Here is a 20660-nt window from a genome sequence, read left to right as displayed (position 1 = left end):
TCACCCATATTTTTTCCCACATGGTCCTGCTACAGTGCATCTTTCACAGTTCTAATTCTCCAAAATATCTGGTCTTTTTGCAAAGCCATGTTTTGAAACTGGTTGAGCTCAATCTCTCTCTCCACAATGTCATCTCTATTCCATGGCCTTCCTAAGCCAGCACACCTTATCTCAGAGTTGCATACAGGTGTACAGGACTGTGTGAGCTTTCTGTCAGATTTTGAGAATTCTTCACAAATCCATTTCTCATGCTACCTCACAGCAGCATGGTGGCTGAGTCCTGGGCCCCCAGACCCCAACCCCAAGGGTCTGCATGTCTGTGCCCCCAAAAACATTGCAAAAAACACTTTTCCTCAGCAGAGTCAGCCGCTGTGAGTGCAGAGAGCAGGATAAAGCTCACACCATTTTGAGGCTCTCTGCCTCATTTCTTCTTGCAGAAAAGTGAGTGGGGACATCACTTTTGTCAGTACAAATATCACCAAACTGTCAGCACGATGGAGATCACTCCCGGGTGCAGTATATCCATGTACAAACAAGGATAATCCACCCTTTAGGAAGAAACCATTTGCCTCAAAAGGCCACAGGAGGAGCTGGCTGGCTGGTAAAGACAGATTTTTGTTATGAAACAGCCTGAGAATGGAGGGGCCATGCAAGACAGCACTGCTGCTGTACACCTACATAAAGAATACAGGTACTGGATGCAGGCCCAACATCTCTGCCTGGACACTCAAACGTTTTATGAACAGGCTGCTCTGGTGTGGATCCCCCACAGGGTCACACATTTCTGCATGGGTTCCTCTCACTACAAGTCTCTGCCAGGACCTTGCTCCAGCTCAGCCTTCCCAGGAGTTCACAGCCTTCTCTCAGGCATCCCCCTGCTCCAGCGTGGGCTCCTGCAGGAGCTGCAGGTGGATGTGCAGCCACATGAACCTCCATGGGCTGCAGGGGCACAGCTGCTTCACCTTGCTCTGCACCACAGGCTGCAGGGGAACCTCACCCTGGTGCCTGGAGTGTGTCCTCGCCCTCCTTCTCCACTGACCTTGCTGTCTGCAGGCTTGTTTTGCTCACATATTCTGACTCCTCTCTTCTCTGACTCTCTGTGAAATAATTTTTATTCCTTCTTATATATTTCATCACAGGGGTGTTAGTGCCATCGCTGATTAGTTGGCACTGGACAGTGGCAGGTCCACCCTGGAGCCAGCTGGCATTGGCTCTGCTGGACATGGAAGAAACTTCTGGCAGCTTCTCACAGAAGCCATCCCTGTAGCCACCCAAACCTGGCCATGCAAATCAAAAAGGATCATCAAGTGAAACTGGACAGGACAGCTCCAGAAGTCCCACCCTGTGCCTAAAATCATTGTCCAAACACTGCTTGAGCTCTGGCAGCCTTGGGGCTGTGACCACTTCCCTGAGGAGCCACTTCCCACCTCAGCTGTGCTGCCAGCAGTTTATAAAAAGCAAAGGAGGTGTGTAGGATAGAGTGCCATTTCCTCAGGAAATTTAGGGAACCATCCCATCAACCCACTCAAAGCACTGCCAATTTAAGAGTGCCACTGTAGGGCTATTGAAACTGTCATGGTCTACACACAAAACGAGGCCCAACACTCTTGGCTGTTCATGGGCAGCTTGAAAACAGGGAGAAGATAACCTTCCCCCTAAAAACAAGTTTTCAGAATGCCTCTGCTCCTATCTCAAGGTCACTGGGTTCAGACACAGTGGCACTTGCCTTCTTCACTAAGGTCATACAGCACAAGGACAGCAGATGTGGCGCAGGAATCCTTTACTACAGGACAAAAATACAGCCCACAGGGGAGAAAGAATTGGCAAACCCAACCTAAAATTTTCATGTTGTGCTGCCTGAAATAGAAGTTTTCTTGCTCATGCCAAAAGTCAAACTTCAGCACTACAAAGTTGATTTAAGTGTGTGGGTGTGAAAATTTCAGCGTAGTCTGTACAGAGGAAAGCTGGGGTTTCTATTTTCTCCATTTGGTTTCTTCTGGTGTTCCTACTGCTGCCATGCAGTAACTCATCCACAGGCTTCACATCACAGTGGAAAAGCAAACAGAACAAAGAGCATGGAAGAGGAATGGACAGTATCTGGTCAGACCCTTCAAAACTGAAGTATGTAAGCACACAGAGAGGAGAGCTTCTGACAAAAAGCCAAAACAAACAGAAAGTTCAGAAATCAGCAGGTGTGATCTCCCTCCCAGACACTCTGACCACATCTTGGAAGTCTCCAGAAATGATAAATCTTCCATTTTAGCTCTAACTTTTGGTAAAGAGTCAGATGCTGGGACGAGCCTGAGCAGTCAGTCATTCCATCTCCTTGCAAATCTGTTTTCCCAGGCAGTTTGGTTTATCCCTCCAGTCCCATTTTCACTACATGCCTCTTCCCACCACAGGTCAGTCACATCCATTAGCTGCTGGGCTGTTTCTCCTCCAAGGTTAAACAGCTGGATTTTTCAGTGGTCCTTGCTGACATGGAAGGACACGTTCCACATAAACAGAGTGGCAGCTAAAGGGAATTCAGGGTGACAGGAGGGATTTAAAAGATCCTGTGCTCCAGTGGGGAACCACTACTGTGGTCAAACAGGTTACAGTAAGATGAGAATTTAAAGCATGAATCTGATGCTGTTTTTCATCTGAAATCAGGATTTGCTTCATGTGTGAACCACTGGCACCTCAGAGGCAGACACTCCCTTTGCTGCCCTCTGCTTTGCCCAGCTGGGAGCAGCCAGTCTCTGGCTGGGCACACCCTGCCCACATCCTGGACACCAGCTCTTGCTCAGCTCACCACAGCTGCTGCAGGGACCCAGCACGGACACAAGCCTGGCCAGGGACACCAGACACAGCTCTGAGCTGTCACACAGGGGGTTCTCCCTGTACCCCTGGACTTGCAGTGGTCATCAGAAAGAGCAGACTGCACCTTTCTCTGCAATGCTCTGCTCTGCTACCACAGTTTGGGGTATCTGCAAAGAAAGATGACAGCCAGTTCTCTGATGCTGGAAGGCACTACAAAGTCAAAGCACCACCTTTCAGGGGAGTTACTGAGCCAGTGAGACCTTCCTTACTGACTACAAACCAAACACTTCCACCACTCCTTTACCACCCTCCCATTTCCAAAAAAAGCATTTTGAGTTAATTTCTACCTCCATCAATTATCAGGAGTAGAACTGAGTCACAGGCAGTCACAAAACAATATCTAACATCACACAGGCTGCTGGTTTTCTCTCTGATAAAAGGGTTATAGCAGTGTTGACAAGGAAGACAAATGACAGAGGCAATGATCCACAACGTCCTCTCCTCCATAAGGATTGCAGTTATATCTTTATGACAGAGTTATAAAACAAAACAATAAAGTTCCAAGACCATTAGAAAAAGGTCACACACATTACAGTAGGAAATACCTATTTCAGATCTTATCTGGAGCTATGAAGGCAAACAACATTTAAACATCAGAGTCTGACCTCTGGAACTTCGGCTTCCTCAGAGGCATGTGCCTTCTCTTCCTCCACAGTGAAGTTTAATCAAGACAAAGATTTTTTTTTTCCTGTGACTCCAGGCCAGCTCAGTGCACTCCCTTGAGCCAACAAATGCTCATCCCATAGGTGAAACAGAGCTGAGCTCTTGGTGGCTGGGGGAACGAGGGAAGTTTTAAATAAGATGCTAAAAAACCTCCTGGCCCTGACCAGGAGGAATTGCTCAGAAAATATGAGTTTTCTCATCAGTACTCATTAGCTAAGTTTAGCCAGTCTCAGGAATGCTGGAGAACAGGTGGATCTCAGCATAGAGGATTTGTGAGAGATTTGTGAATAGACAAGGACCGAGCACATCCTTACCCCTCCCCGGAGCAAACAGCACCTGAAATGTTCAGCCGGAGCTCTCTGCTGTTTGTACAACACAACAGCACCATCCAGAGGATAAACACTGCTGGCTCCACGTTCCTTTTGCCCACATTTGCAGGATATGAGCTTTATTCCAGCTGGGAGCACTGCAGGGCTGCGTTCAAGTTACCCTTGGGTTAGCAAACATGAGCCATTGCAGGAGGGCAGTTATGAAGAGCTCCAGAAAAAAAACCACTTTCCACTGCCAGGCAGCACCACCTCTCTCCAAGTGCTCCTTCCTGCAGGGCTGCAATCTCTTCCCCAGTGCAGAGGAGGAAAAACTGACTGCCCTGTGAGGATTCATCATCCCTCACCTTGATTTCTCACAGGCACAGCCCGTGGTGGTGCAGTGAGTTTCCCTGAATAATTAAATTAGACACAATAGGTCACGTACATGGAGCCAAGGATGTCTAATTCTTGAGGTTCAGAAGGTGCCTTGGGAAGGTGAGGAACCCACTGCTCCAAGGATTATTTGGGGATGGTCCCATAAATGTGTGCAGGGTGCACATTTATGTGTCCCCAGGGTGCTGACAGCCTCCCTGCCCTGCCTGGCCCAGTCCCACTGCCGATTTTGGACATGTGCTGAGGCTGTTTGTGCTTCCCCAGGGTGATGTCAGCTGGCTCATCCTCCCTGCAGCAGCATCCCTAACGACTTGCTTCAACGCCTGGGAAGTCACAATCCCCACAGCAGGTTTGGCAGCAGCTTTTCATGGAAAACGAAATCAATTATCCCCTTCCTTTGAGACAAATTAAGATGAAACAAACTATGAAATACTTCCACTTTGTGTTTATTGTTCCCAGTGCAATTTAGCATTCCCAACAGCTGAGCACACCGTGACTCAGGACAGCACAAACCTCAATGGCTGCATTCCTGACCTACTTTGGGAATTAAGAAAGAATTTCAGACAGGAGAATTTCCCCTTTAAGTTAAAAAAAAAAAAAAAAAAAAAAAAAAGGAAAAAGTGTCTTACAGCTATTCCAGAAGTGTTGGCTGGGATCCAGTGACTGGATGAGCTGAATAAGATCTATTCTAAATTTTAATAAAAGAAACAACAAAACAAACCATAGGGCTCTCCACGTTTTGCTCTGTGCCTGTCCAAAGCCAGATTCAAATCCATGGCACTGGCACTCCATCCCCATCTCCTGATCCTATCTTTAGGAATTCTTATCATCTGCTGCTTCCACAGCTTGCAACCTCTGCTGCTTCATTTGATATTTAGAGAGGACTCACATAAAAAAATTGATTCCTAGGACATGTCAAAATCCCTATGGACACTCACTTTTGTGAGAAAAATGTTAGTCATATTATGGAGAAATAATTAAAAAACCAAAATGCCACTCAGCTACCACAACCAGAAGGTAGAAGACACCACTGTATATTTTACACAACCTCTGAGGTTGTGTTGGTCAGAAAACTTCCAGAGCAATGCAGGCAGAAAAGGCTTCAGTGCTGAGGGGGTTACTTTTTATACAGTCCTTATATCAAAATGTGATTCACCAACAAAAGCAAAGGCAGTAAAGGTGAAGCTGCTTTTTTAAAATAGGAGCTGCTTGTTCCCCACACTCACTGAATTACTGCCCAAATTCCCCACAGGCACCAGGTAAAAAAACTTTCAGAGCAAGTTATTTCACCTTCCAGGGGAAATTATATCTAAAACAGATTGTTACCCACATGATTTTTGAACTTTGTTCCTTTGTTCTTATGGGGATAAATCCCAACTATTTTAAATTAATTCCCTGCCCGGCAACAGTGGTTAAGAGACACGAGGGACTGGAAGGGTGAGGCAGGAAGGAAGTAGTGGGGTGTTTGTTAGTGTTCCAACTCCAAAGCTGCTCTGGAAACTCCTGCTTGCTCTCCTCTGGCAGGTATTAGTGAAGAATTTTGCCTTTGGTTCATTCTGAGAAATATCCCTGAGGAATTTATTTGAAATATTTGACATTGCTCACAAAAATCCCAGAATGCCCCTGAAGAGCACAGGAGGCAACACAAGGTAGAAAATAACCTTATAGATGCAAAAAGCACAGGGTTCATGGTGTGTGGGGGGCCAGACTCTTTCCCATCTATAAGTATTCTAATTTTTTTTCAAGAAAAGGACAGTGCCAACCCACCTCTTCTCCTACAGAGACTTTAACAGCAAGGATGTGCTGGGACAAGCCCAACTCAAGGCAGGGGAAGATAAAAATGAGCAGAATTCCCTTCTGGCTGTGCAGGCAGCTTTGATAGGGATCTGAGATTTCTCTACAGATTGCTAAAATGAGCTTTTTGCAGGAGTTGCTGCTGGAAGTGGTGAATCTTGTGCTCCATGATGTGACTGCAGGTGTTTCCCCCTCTGGAGCTGGTGTCAGTTCAGGGAGTTGGGCTTGTCCAACTTGCTGTTAAATATGTATTAGATAGGCAAATTCACGTGAATTTTACTGTATAAAAGAGGTGACCTTTCACCTGTTCGATTTGTGGAAACCTCCCCTGTGCACAGAATAAGCAATGCAGAATAAACAGTTTGTCCCTGCTCAGGCAGACTCTGTGATCAGGGTGATGCCTTGTGCAGGCTGAGCTAGAGCAGAGGCTGGACTGAGCTAAAGAATAAAGCAGGGATTTATTCAAAGGATCTCCTCCATGGATGCACCTTGGGCAGCACAAGAGCCCAGCCAGGGCTGCCCCCAAGATGAACCAAAATGGTCCCAAAATGCACAACCAGTCCCGGGGTCTCTCCCTGGGATCAGCTCTGCTCCATGTGCACATTGCAGTTCAGTGTCCAATTCCAGCTTTAGCCCCTGCACTCCCATCCTGCTTGTTTTTCTCTCTCCAGCCCACGAGGCTTGTGCTCTTGGGCTGGGATTTGGATGATTTGTCCTTGGTCCCCAGCTGGAGCAGGAATTGTTTTGTCTCCCTGCTCTGTGCACAGAGCTCACCATGCCCTGATGTGAACCCAGACCCACACCCTAAAGCAGCTCAGAATCTGAAAAATAGAAAAGCCAAAAGCTGAGGCATCAGGAGAGCTCTGAATATGGGAGCCCTCACAGGACCCACAGTTCCGGGGGTTTTTGAAGGAGTTTTGAAAGAGTTCGACACGGGACCTCTGAGTTGTTTTTGATGATGTGCTTTATTTTCTATCTTCTACATAGGCAGGAAGGGTGAATTCAGTCCACATCATTACAGCATGGTTCAGAAGATCACAAGACTCTCAGTTACAAGACCTTTTAAGGATTTATCATCCAACAAAACACGGCCAACAAGGATATTTATGTTTTTTACCCAATTCTTAAATATTTTGTCTTATGGACCCATGCTAAAGTGTAAGCTTTCCTGGCCAATCATGTTATGGCACACAAACCTACAGTGCTGCATTCTAAACTCCTTGTTTACCTCTGTAACTACTTTTACATCTTAAACTCTAAACTTTCTCCCACTTAACGTGTCTCTGCTTTAAACTACAAATCCACATTCTCGCTTCTAGCACCTGAGTTTGGAAGCCTTTTCCAAGCTCTCAAAGTGAATCCTGTTTAATTCTGTCAGGAAAATTCACCCACAAACACCAGAGGTTTATGTCCAAAAAGGAGACAGAGGAGTCCTTTTACTTTATTCAAATAAAGGGAGAGGCCATGAGGCATTCCCCTGTTTCTTCTTCCTCAAGTTTTTAGAGGATGCAGCCTCCTTTTTATCCCAATTTCCCACATTTCCCTCTCTCTTTCCCCATTTCTGAGGTACTTGAGAGGTACAGACTTCCTGAAATTCCTGATACCAGAGATTCCCCTCTAATGTACAACCCGCCATTTTAATTTTTAATTCTTACGGAATTTATGGTTTTTCCCCATAGTTTCTTTCATCTTTCAATATCCAATTCCATTTACGAGCAAACCTACAGTTTATTTGTAAAGGCAGATATCATTTCCATTCACCACTCAGTGGGATCCTTGCCGCTGTTTATTTTCCTCCCAGCGCTGGTTTCACCCGCCGGCAGACCCACAGCTGCCTCGTGAAGCCAAACCCGTCCCTGCTCTCAGTTCCGAGCTGGGCCTCACAGGCCCAAGGTTCCGAGGGCTCTCCTCACTCCGCCGCCCGGCACCGACCCCGCCTCAGCGCCACCTGCGTGACGTCATATGCAGCGCCTGACGTCACCCTTAGTGCATTACGTCATCCGCAGAGATTTACGTAATCCGCACTGCCTGACGTCACACTCAGCGCATTACGTCACTCATTGCGCACGCGCGCTGTCGGTAACGGCCATCCCGGCGCGTCTCCAGCCAGCTCCGCCCCGCCGCGGCGCGGTACGGAGGGCGCACAGGGACAGTCCCAGCCCGTTCCGCTTTGCCGTACGGGAGCCCATTAGGGACATGTCAGTCCAATGGCGATCGTCGCTTCTTGCCATGGTAGCAAGGCCCGCGGCCGTGGGGCGCTCCCAGTGTCGCTGTCCCCTCACGGGGACCCCTCAGTGCCATTATCCTGTCATGGGGACCCCCCAGTACCGCCATCTCCTCATGAGGGACTGCTCTTGCCATTATCCTGTCATGAGGACCCCCAGTGTCACTGTCCCTTCATGAGGGACCCCTCAGTGCCATTATCCTGTCCCGGGGACCCCCCAGTGTCACTATCCCCTCATGAGGGCCCCCTCCCTGCCATTATTCTGTCATGGGGACCCCCAGTGTCACTCTCCCTTCATGAGGGGCCCCTCACTGCCATTATCCTGTCCCAGGGACCCCCCAGTACCCCCATCCCCTCTTGAGGGACCCCTCAGTGCCATTATCCTGTCATGCGGACCCCTCCAGTACTGCCATCCCCTCGTGAGGGACCCGCAGTGTCACTGTCCCTTCATGAGGGACTGCTCCTGCCATTATCCTGTCATGGGGACCCCCAGTGATACCATCCCCTCATGAGGGACCCCTCCTTGCCATTATCCTGTCATAGGGACCCCCAATGCCTTTGCCCCAGACCAGGATCCCCCAGTGCCACCATCCCCTTTTGGGGTTAGGGGTGGAACTTGGTGACCTCTGAGGTCACTTCAACACAAATAAATCTGCAATGGGTTCTCCTGCAGTTATTCAGAGGAGGATCCCGGAAGGGGAGATGAAGGGAAACCCTGCCACAGCCCTGATGACATTTCCTGTATAAACATTGACGAGTCCAGTGGGGGAAGCGCCTCAGGAGATGCCCAGACAAATCAGGACGTACCCCATGGCTGCAGGTCCCTCCCCACCACCTCCATGGACCTGCAAGGATGTGTCCAGCAGGATGCTCCTCATTTCAGCCTTGCCAATGCGCATGGAGGAATGCACTGCTCAAAATCCGTGGGTTTCACACCTTGACACCCCTTCCTTTCACGTCTTGGGGAAAGAGAGGCTCTTTATTTATCTTTTTCTATTTATCTTAATTTCTTTCCCTAGTAAATAGTATGTTTTTCACCACTGTCCTGTTATCAGCAGCATCGGAACATTTTGGTGATGTGCTGGGAGCTGGTGTGGACAGGACAGGGTTAATCCCAGCTGCTGTCCCTTGTACAGAGTTGTCATTGCTGGCATTCTCCGAAGCTAAAGGGTTTGAGGATTTTTTTTTTCTGCCCCAGAAATGTTCCTATTCAGAGAAGAACCATAACATAGGAAATATAAAAATATTTTGGAAATAAACTGTGAAGTCTGCAAGACAAAGACTGAAAATCAACTACACTTTATCTCTCCTTTGCTTGCTTTCATGAAAACTTTTGGAAAAGATCTGATTTCAGTTTTGAGCTAGGGACAAGTCCCATATACAATTTTTCTACATTTCTCCCTTTGCACATCTTGGCAAAGGAAACTGTGTCCTAGGGACACAGCAAGCTAGAGTGATATTTCACTTCATGGCACTACTTTTCCCACTTAATTCGTTCATGTTGAATAAGAAGAGGTAATTTTCAGACATTACATTTATATTAAGTCATGATTGGTAGTAAAACCAGCTTGAACTCATTATAAATATGCCTTGGCCTAAGTGAAAAGAATTAGAAGATAAAATGATTCTTAAAATCTAAATGTCTGATGTTATAGAACACACTGTACTGGGAGACAGCCACCAGATAACGAGATATTAGGTTTCTTGGGCTGAAGAGGATTACACAAAATAAAGCAAAACTAATTTATTTAAGTGATCATTCCCTAAAACTGGGGCAGAAAATGTTGCCTCCCTTTGTGAGCAGTTACTAAAAGCAAGAAAATTGTTCCTGATAAGAAAGTATTTAACAGGATTTCAGAGGAAAGATAAGCACACCAGAAGACATTTAGTTGTAATTAGGAATGCTCATTGATTTACTCTATTCAAACCAACAAGAGCTGCTCAAGCTCAAACTGTTCAAAATGCTTGATAAAATCACAGAGATTTCCTAAGTATGTAGTTTCCCACATAATTTTGTATGAGAAGAGCAGGATCTGGGGTGGACACAACCATCCTTGTGATAAACCCAGCAGCTTTTCTATGGTGCCTTCCCCAGTGTCAGGAGATGTTTGTGTTCCCAGGCTGGAGTTTGCTGCTGCTTCCTCAGGCGTGAGGATGATCTCAGCGAGGTCAGCCAGAACCAGCTTGGGTTGGTTTCAAAAGCCAGCCTGAAGGAGGATGAAGTGTTCTTTCCAGGGAGATGAGGGGCAACATGCCCTGATCAGAGCGCTGATGCCTTGCTTTTGGTGTTTGTTTTCTAACCGTAGGGTTGGAAGCCTCCCTGCCAAGAGAGGGAGGCAGTTTCCATCTTTGGAGCTTTTTAAGACCCAACAGGATAAAGCCCTGAGTAACCCACCTTGGTCTCACAACTTTTAGCAGGAGGTTGGACTGCAGGACCCTTCAACCTGAGTTATTCTATTATTTTCATTCATTTTACACCTATCTTCTTTGGCTTTCTTCAGATGTCAAACTGAGAAAGACTAGGCTTGAGAGTTCATTTGCATAAAGCATGGCCAGAAAAAAAAGTGAGTTTAACTGCTTTGTAGGACTGAGACATCTGACCCAGCCAGAAAGAGGTAAAAAATTGCTGTACGAGATGATAGCTTTGCAAAGAAAAATTATTAAAAGGCTGAGGAATTACAAGTCTTTTGAAATACATATTACAGGCCTATATGTGTTTGCAAAACAATCTGGAACTGCAAAATAACTACTGAGACACTTTTAAAGCACTACAGCCTCCAGCGTCCTGCAGAACAAGGGCCAAGATGGCTTTTGGGCACAAGCTCCCCTGGCTGCAGGGTTATATATCGTACAGTCTGAGCTGCTCCTTCATGTCCCCTTCAGACATCTCTCCAAACGTGTCACTTTTTTCCTTCATCAGTCTGAAGATGGCAGCCAGCTGCTCTCTCTGAACCCTGTTGAGAAGAAAAGGAGAAGTAGGAATAGCCAGTCCAGGAGCAAGAACACCACTGTGAGATGAAACACAGAGCCAAAGGCAGGTCACTGTGCAAACCTTACTGGCTGCAGGAAATCTGTCCGTGTGAGATAAGGCAGAGATAGCCTCTGGCTCTCCTTCCTCCCCCTTCCCATCTATCCCATCACCCTGCAGCTCCCTAAGCGTGGAGATAAACCAGCCTGCTTTAGCACTGGCTTTGGAGCTCCTTAGGGCTTATCTATGCTCAAACTTTCAAGATAACTTGACATATGGAATTTTGTAAGGCCAACATGTGCCAATTTAGCAGACTCCATAGCAAACCTGGGTTAAGATTGAACAGCCCAGTGTGCTTTCCTTCTGTAATGAGAGGATGTAGATACAGAATAATTCAGGAATAGCTATTAAATTTTAGATGCATATCCTAACTTAAAACTAGAGAGCAGACTACCTCCCAGTGTGGACATGATTTGAATCAGCCACTGGGAGATAAGATCACAGATAGGAATTTGCTTTGATTTGAGTTTTTCTCCCAATGTCCAATGGTGAGATGGACCCAGGTAGCCAGTCCAGCAGTGACGTGGTCCCTGTGTAGGCAGAGGCTGACCAGTGGACCACCTAGCTCAGATTTTTAATCCCCAGGCAGTCCCATAGTAGATGATTAACCCCCTTTTCCCTGTGACAGAAGATATCTTGAATTTTCCCTACCCTGAACCAGTTAACCATTGTACATCCCAAGAAGATTGGTATCTGTGACTGGGCTTTATTTGTAGGAGGATTTATACTGCTCATCTCTGGGGGATACAGGGGGTGGGCAGCACAGGAGTGCCATTTCTTGGCAGGTGGCTCATGAACTGATGTAACTGCACAAAATTCCCTTTTGGGGCAAGATGAATGTGCACGTGGCTCCAGGCAGGGCTGGCTGAGGGATGGAATGTTCCCACTGCCAGACTCCCACCTGATGGGGATCAGGCTGCTCTATTGCTAGCACATCTCATTCCTGACTCTCCTGTGGGAGACAGAAAGAACTAATGGGGATGTGGTGCTTTATGGCTGTGACAAGGCAGATTAAGTTCCTGTTACTTCAGGGCTCATTTTGTCCCTGCATGAGCCAGAACTCAGTGACAGCTCAGAGCACACACCTGCCACAATCCCAGCTCCTCCCGCTTGCTCAGCACCCTTAGACCTCCCGTGGGCTAAAAACACAGAATTTGCCTTTTACTCCCACATGGTCACCCTGTCAAGAGTCCTCTTTCCTGCCACAACCAGCTTCCCACACAGGACTTTAAACCGTTTAATTAATCCATTTAAATGCACGCCGCTGGATAACCTGGGGTACTCTTCCTGCAGGGCCTGTGTGGACAAGCTGTCATCTGTTCCAGTAGCTGGAGGAGCAGTAATAACTATTGACAGGCAAAACCAGGGCACAATCTTTGCTTGAAAGGACAGCATCAACGCACCAGCAGCCACCACACCAGGAATAAGATGAGAGGAAGACAGTCAGGAACGAGCAGAGGAACCTTCTACCCATGCTCCCGAGCTCCTGCTCTGCATTTTCCCTTCTCCTGGGCTAAGCTCCCCAGGAGCAGCAGGAACAGCAGTCTGTCCTCTCAGCACTGCTGAAGCAAACAGGGCAGGAAAAAAGCAGATCCTGGCTAAAGCAGGCTCATTTGCCAGTTATTTTCCATTGCAATTAAAATGCAACGGTCCTGCAGCCAAACAAATCCTGATAATGATGTGGGATCTTTTGTTTATGGAAGCCTGGATTTGTTTGCCTCTTCTGTAATGTTTTGTGCTCACAGGAAGAGCATCCAGCTGCCCTTTCCAGATGAGAGGAGGGGAAGCAGGGTCATGAGTGATCAATATTTTATTTTAGATCACCACTGGGCACCAGAGGGCACGTTGCCAGTCTGGTGTGGAGAAATTCAATACACAGCTTGGCCTCCTGTGTCTGCAGTGCATCCCAGCTGCGAGTGCTCACACAGGTCTGCATCCCTCACTCCTCATTTCACAGACATGAGCACTGCTGAAACCTCTCCAAAGGCCAGTTTCCTTGTCTCCAAAATCAGGATCACAGACAATATTCACTCTCTTTTTTTGAAGCACAACATCAATGCATTTTGGCTCTCCCCTCAACTTTAAATATCATGACTGTGCATTTAGAAAATAGAATAAAGAGCTGTTACTGCTGTTGCTTCTCTGCACTACACAATCTACTACAAAGGGACAGCAAAACAAAGATAAAGAGAGAAAAGAGCCTGGGAAGGAAGAGTAAGGCACCACAAACATGAAACTGTCTTTGAAGAGGAGCTTCTCCTATCAGAGGCGACCTTGCAAAACAACCTTGTAGTGATCCAGCTTGGTTTGGTTTTGGATATTTTTTTGGATGAGTTCAGATCAAACATACTCCATTCACAAATAAAATCATTCTCTCTTCTCATAAATGCTGTCCTCAAAACTACTTGGATTCAGGAGGTCAAACAGGATTTTACTTATTGCTAACAAAATAGATTAATTAAGGATTTTTGAAGCAGCCTAATTCTTCTTCATAGGTAATTATATTTCCCTACTTATCTCCCTTAGGCTCTTTTTAGTCATTTCAGTCCAAGACTTTTATGGTTAGCTGGAGATTTGGGGCAGAGAGCCATAGGTATGTTAGAGATCTGGGGTTTAGGAACTCCTAAGCACCTGTGACCACAGCAGCTGAAATCCTGGGCAGAGCTCTGCATTGGGAATGTTGTCAATTGCTCTGCAGCCAAACAAGAGCAGAAATGCAACACTGCATTGCTTCAGCAGAAAAAGGGGAATATCCCTGATTTTCCCTCTGATCATTTATGGGAATGTAATCATTTATGGCATAAAAGTCATAGTAACCTAAAATCCAGATTTTCAACACAAATCTCTTGAGGAAGAAGTTACAAGCTGCTGGAGGTAGGGACAACAAGCACAAACCAAATAAACTATTCAAAGGTTTATTGGACCAAACAAAGGCAATTTTTACAGATTCAAGCCACTAGAATTACAGTCCTTTGTATAAGAGCCACCATCAGATACAAAACAAACAAAACCAAACAAAAGTAAAAAATACCCAGACAGCCATTTGAGTTGAAGAAAGAGTTTGACTTGCTGCCGCTAGCAAAAATCTGGACTTAGCTACCAACTTTGCTGGATGTACATATTGCCATGTAACTTAAACACAACGGATATAAGGCATTCTTTGCATAGTTGGGTGCTTGGGACACAGTCAGCCAGCCAGTACCGAGGAGAGACAGCGGCTGTACCAGCAGGATGTTGAAGCAGAGGGTCCAGATGTGCCTAAATTCATATGCAAACCACTGAACAACGCTTGCAGTTGTCGGCTGGGAGAGGGCAGCCCAGCCTCTTCTAAAGCTGAAGCCTCCTGCTGTTCTTTAAACGAGCCCATTTATTAAGAGTTTGCCAACCCCAGGCGCTGGAAAGGACAACTGTGTACAAGGTTTCAAGTATTGTCTGCATAGGAATTAAAAAGGGAAAAAAAAAAGCAGCCTGTTGGGTTCCTGATATGTTTGCAGTGTTAGCCAAGAGGCAGTGACAAAGAAGCTTTGGAGGACACATCCCCACCCAGCCTGGTGTTTCTACAACATCACTGAAGGACTTGGACCCTCTGCTCTCTCTCAAAAACCAGCTGGGTTTGATTTAAAACCGAGCATGTGCCCAGCCAAATTCATCTGCTCTGTGTGACAGAGCTGAGGGGCAACGCTGAGCTCTGGCTCCCACGGACCAGCAAGAGAAGAGGGCACTGGAACAGTCAGCAGGCAGAGGAATGGGCAGTGTGCCTCTCCCAGGACCTCCACTATCCCATCCTGAGCCAGAGGGAACCCCTGATGCCATAGCTGCCTCCTTGGGTCTCTCCTCTTGGGAGCTGGGGTAGGGAAAAGTGAGGATGCAGATAATAACAGCAGCCAAAGTGTGGCCTCTCCACCCCAAGCAGAACAGCTAAACGATCAAACTTCATCACTTCTTGAGTATCCTGTGTACCTACAGAACCAACTCTCTGCTAAAATAACTACAGAAGCAAATTTGAGTCAGCCCAGCCATCGTCTGCTATCCCTCACATGGACCCCACTTTGTTCCTCCAGCCCTCAGAGTAAAGCAGCTTTGCACAACACTGGAAATCACAGGCAGTTACCACCCACCCAGCAACAAAGAGGACTTTGACCCCAGGACAAAACAACTTGAGATTCTGGTACAAGGTCCCAGCTGGTCTGAGAGCAGAGCTATGGATTGTCCACCCCAGGAAAGTAACAACATGGATTTCATGGCCTCATACATGAAGCCAACACAACTAATAGACTTGTTGCATATTTAGTGTTCACTTTGGGTTTTGCTTGGGGGAGAGGGAAGAAGGTTCTTCCCAGTCCCCCAAACACAACTCAGGTCATTGCTTGGGCCCAGCCCCAGTCCGTGGAGCCAAAAAAATAGGATATCCTCAAACTTGACAGGAGTTTTTGAAGAACTCAACTTCAGACCAAGAGGGGATCCCAAGTTTTGAGGGTTTATGGATTTCTCTTATGGGTGTGTTTGGTTGGTTTTGGTATTTCTCTCAAGCCTTTAATGATGCCAAGGGATGCCTTTAGGAGGAGGCTAGGGACAACTTCATATAGTCTTCAGGTCTGCAAAGAGAAACAGGGAGAGAAATCATTTCAGTCATTTCACTCCTCAGGTTGGTTCATTATTATTCACATAAACGAGCAGGGAGAGCTCTCGGTGTGTGTGCTGGGGGGAAGGCAAGGCAGCTTCCCCCTCAGGGCAGGACAAGCTGCTGTTTGCAAACCTCATGCCTCTAAGAAGGACTTTGCTTCATCAACTGCAGCAGGATAGTCGAAACCCAATCGGAAGTGCAAATCCTCTTGTCTGGCACCAAGCTAAGTTACAACCCTTCTGAGCTACTAATAAGAACTGGAGAAGCCAAACGAATTAACTCCAGGGGTTACTGCCTCGCTGTCCTGTGCAGAGCCTCCTGGGGCTGCTGGCACCCTTGACAGCCCAGATTCCTCTTCCCACCTGTAGCCAGGTGAGCCAGGAGCGAGTGCTGATTTCACAGGGTGGTGTGCCTGAACTGCTCGACCTTTCTCAATCTTTCTACAGATGAGTCTGCTCAAGGCAAGGAGGCAAAACCCCCAGAGTCCCTGCAGGTCACTTCCTTTTGATGGGAAGTTCTCCCATAGTCCCAGGGAAGGAGGGTGAGATGTGTTTAATGTGTGGGGACATCCAGGCACTCCCTCCATGCAGCAGAGCCAGGATCTAAAAAATGTGGTCCCTTGTTCTCAGCCAAAATCTTCCAGACACTCTGCCCTTACTGCCCCAGCATCTCTCGTGGGTGAACCATGCACATCAGGAAACAGCTGGCTCAAGGCTGGACACAGAGACCTGCACTGGGGTAGAGGGAAGCTACAACACGCATCACCTACCCTACAAACACATTCAGACACACCCCAGCCTCATTCCTCCTCGATTCAATTGTGTTCACGGTCCTGAGCCACGTTTGGAAGTCCCTTACTCCTGCCAGCCATGGCCACAGTGAGGGTGAGGAACAGCCTCATTTCTTCCTCACTCTTCTGCAAATTCTTGCCTTGTCCAGCAGCCTTCTGAGCGGTGACCCGGATCCCGGATGGAGATCATCACGTGGCACCGGGGTTACCGGGGCGCCGCTGCCGAGGCTCAGCGGCCGTCCCGTTAGGACAAAGAAAGGAAATTTTCCGGAGTGGATAATCGCTCTGCGGGATTCGCGGCGCTGAGGAGCGGATCATCCCGCTCAAGTCACGCAAGCATAATCAGATTTCACGTGTCAGGGCATAAGCTCGTTGCCACGGGGGCCCAGGAGGGGAGGTCCCCTCCAGAGTGCCACAGGTGGAGCAGGAAGGGATGGGGGGCATCAGAGAGGGTGGATGAGTCCCTCACAGGGATCCTCATCTCCACAAGGCCAGGCTGACAGCTGGGGTGAGAAGATCTCAAAACCAGCATGACCCTAATGGAGGGGATGAACATCAGAGCCAGAAATTCCCATCTGCACAACAGGGATACCCCTTCCTGGTCCTGGAGCAAGCTGTGAGGGGAATTGGACTAAAGAGGATGAGGCAGTCCCTCTCTGGGACATTGGGGCCATATAACCCTCCAGGCTGAGAAGCTCTGGCATTTCAGCCATGGAACCTGAAAGTATTAATTAGTTTGGGATGGACGCCCAGAGATTTGAGCCACGGCTTATCCTTGGCTCTTCCCTCCTTTCCATTCTCCTTGGATCAGCATGCTTGCCCCCAGCAGCTCATCAATCAAACCAGGTTAGGGTCATCTTTTGCCAGAAGCTGTATCCTTTCTTCAGATAAAGATTATCCAGATATCTCTGTTCTTGCTCAAGCCAACGGCCAAGTCACTGAATCGTGTGATTTGTCAGCTGGACATGGTTTTGTGCAAGGAAAAGCTGGAGACAAGGAGCGCAGACAAAAGCAGGTTCTGGAATATGAGGACAGCTCAGGGACTGAATGTCTCAAAGAAGCATGGAAACTGCATGTCCTGGTGGCCTCAGGAGCATTCCCTTCACTCCAGCTCACCCACAGCACTAACACAAGGCTTCTTGCTTTTGAGAGAAGACAGCACCTCAGCTCTGAAAAACAGGGGTTACTGACAGCATTTCCATGTGCATCTATCTCTCCTGTGTGCAAAAATCCACAGCAGGTCAGGAGATCTGTAGCCCGTTCATAGACTTCAGCTTTCCAAAGGAGTCCTGACTCACTCTAAGGAGAGCCCAGAGCATCCTACTGTAACCATGTCTGGTAATTGCTTGTGCCCTTTTAAGGAATAGTTTCACTCAAAAATATTATTTTCAGAAGCACGGAGCATTCCCAGCTCCTTTCCCTGACTCAGGACCTTGTCAGGACAGCAGTCCTCTGCTCTGAAATCCAGAAGGATTTCCTTCCAAGCAAGGACAGCAACCTGGCTCCAGACTCTTCTCACTCCAAACCAGGATTGACCCTTGAGGATGAAGAGCAGGGAATAAAAGCCCGTAGTGCTGGGCAGACCTGGCAATGGGTGGTTGAGATCTCCCCAAGGAGTTCCCTCCCATCTCACTGCTGGGGATGATCCCACCACCACTGTCCCCAGTTCTTTACCATGGGGGCAGATACCATCTCTGGTGATGACTATAACCCAGTCTTGAGGTATTGCAGGGAGAATATGAGGAATGACACACTAAATTAAGCTTTCCTGGTGCTCCCAAAAGTGTGAGCCAGTTGCTTCAGCCAATCAGCAAAACACAGAGAGGACTTAGATGCAGAACAGAGAGACAGTGCTTAGAAAAGAGAGAAGGGATTGAGTGAGAGGTACCAAAAGGAGCTTCATCAACACAGATCTGAAATTCCTCCTCTGGGACAGTGAAGTTGAAAGGTGCTCTGGGCTTTGGGAAATACCTCCTGTGCCTCGAGGCTGCCAGGACCAGTGTGACCTGGGAGCACAAATCTCTTTGGCTTTAGGATGGGGCCTGGTGAGGAGCCAGTGGGATCAGGGGCTGTATCACCCCCAGAACACCTTGCCCACAGCTGTTCTGAGGCAGAAGCTTCCCACATTGCCCAGCCAGAGCAGCAACAGCTGAAAAGGCCAGAGCACAGCCAGGGAGGTGGCTTGGGCTCCTGACCAGCTCATCTATCACTCGTGTGCCCATTCCTTTGCAACACTCTTGACCACCCCAGCCAACACCACAGCAGTGTTTGGAAAAGCAATGGACAGGCTGGGCTGTGCTTTCTTCCATCACTCAGTGTTTGTTCTCCAGCTCACTGAACACCAGTTTGCTCCCAGCCTGGCAAGATGCCCCAATTCCCTGCATCCCTGGGTCTGTCCCAGCTGCAGGGGAGCCCAGGACAGGCAGAGCAGGACTCCCAGGGAGGTAGCAGGCAGAGAACAGCCAGCTGCCCATGCTGTACAAGGTTAAGCAGAAGCAGATGAAGACAAGTCATGAGCGCTGGGTGAGGGAGACACAGAGAAGCAGCCACAAGCCAGGACAATTCAGGACCTGAGCCAAAAAAACCCCAGGAGCTCAAGCAGAGTTGCTCTCTGAACTAAAATCTCATGCCAAGGCAGGGTCAGAGACTCACACCCTGCAAAGGCTACGGGGGAGTTTGCAAGGGTTTCCTCCCTGGGATGGGAGAGGAGGAGATGGGAAGGGGCTTCCTGGCCTCCCCTTCCTTGGCTTTCTGAGGGAGGCATCCTGAGTTACTCTGTTTTTAAAGCTTTTGGGGATTCATGACTCAATCATTACTATAAATAGGGCCAGGGCCCCAGTCCACTGACATCTCATAGGTCAGAGGACGTTTTCCCTGAGGATATGGAGGCAGGGAACAGCACCAGGCCACAAGCAGATTTCCTCCTCTTCCAAGTGGGCTTGGGCACCTACAGAGCATGAGGGGGAGCTCAGCAGGGATCCCCAAACATACAGTGCCTTTACTACAAGAGGCAGCTGGGAAGCAAACACACCTCATGCCCTGGGTGTCTGGCAGCTGAAAGCAGCCTTGCCCATGGCTGGTGCCATCCCTGTGGCTGGTGGCTGCAGTAAAGCAGTGGCCACCCTGCCCTGCAGAGTGCCATGGCCCTGGGCTCTGCACTCCTTGCTGCTGCTCCTCCTCCCTCAGCCCAGGACGACTATCGTGCTGCAGAAGATGAGAAGCAAACAAATAATATCCCTCACCCCCAAAAAGCCCAAACTTACCAGCTTCCCTCATCCAAAAGAAGCACCATGCTGGACAGGACAGGACAGGACAAGACAGGACAGGACTGCAAAGCCACTGGGTGGGGGGAAGGTTAGCAAAAGAGAGGGAGGAGAAAGAAGCCCAGTTCCCATGCTGTATGGAGAGGGGAGCGAGCAGGCAGGCCAGGGTTATGTGATGGCAATGCAGGGGGTGGACAGGGACAGATGCCAATGGACAGCTCTCCAAAATGCAACCTCCCCTAGCCCTGTCCACCCACCTATTTTTGGAGGGCTACTAGTGGAGATGTTTGAAATAGGTCAAGGTCTGTCAACACAGTCATTAAACCTCTGCAGCTGCTTCCTGCCCTTGTGTGCTCCCGGGTTGTCATCACCAGCATTGTCTCATTCAAAATTCAAACTTCAGCACAGTTGGCCCTCAAGCCACAGCTGCATCCCACTTTCATTCAGGATGCCTTGTAGAGCAGGGAAAGGTCTCTCCTCTCTGACATTCTAGAACCAGGGTCTACGCTGCCTTGCTGAAATTCCAGAGTCCAAGCCCAGTTTTTTTCAGTACCCCATAACCAAGAGGCACTCTGAACCCAGCTGGGAGGAGGCAGGTTTCCAGTGCTCAATTGCCACTAAGAAAAGGGCTGAGCTTGATATTTACAGCCATCCAATTCCCCTTGCATGAATTTCAATTTGCATTTGAGCCCTAGGCTTAAACCCAGTCTG

At 48.2% G+C, this 20660-nt stretch overlaps 1 protein-coding gene across 7 annotated transcripts in view; it reads right to left on the bottom strand.

The window, feature by feature from the left end:
* Positions 1-9264: 9264 nt before the first annotated feature.
* MXRA7 (matrix remodeling associated 7) overlaps positions 9265-20660 on the bottom strand; it is a 29365-nt gene continuing 17969 nt past the window's right edge. For 5 of the 7 annotated variants that reach the window (XR_005953040.1, XM_041409610.1, XM_041409611.1 and 2 more), the window contains one exon: positions 14174-15867. Coding sequence is in view for 3 of the 7 variants with exons in the window: in XM_041409613.1 (XP_041265547.1) it covers positions 15828-15867 (40 nt within the window). In the remaining 4 variants the exon portion in view is untranslated. Of the gene's footprint in view, positions 11199-14173; positions 15868-20660 lie in introns of those variants that run through there. The other 2 variants (XM_041409609.1, XM_041409615.1) reach the window with 1 other exon arrangement.

The sequence above is a fragment of the Onychostruthus taczanowskii genome, unplaced genomic scaffold (assembly GCF_017590055.1).
Source record: "Onychostruthus taczanowskii isolate IOZ18803 unplaced genomic scaffold, ASM1759005v1 scaffold30, whole genome shotgun sequence".
NCBI classification, from domain to species: Eukaryota; Metazoa; Chordata; class Aves; order Passeriformes; family Passeridae; genus Onychostruthus; species Onychostruthus taczanowskii.
This window is presented reverse-complemented; position numbering and strand designations above follow the sequence as displayed.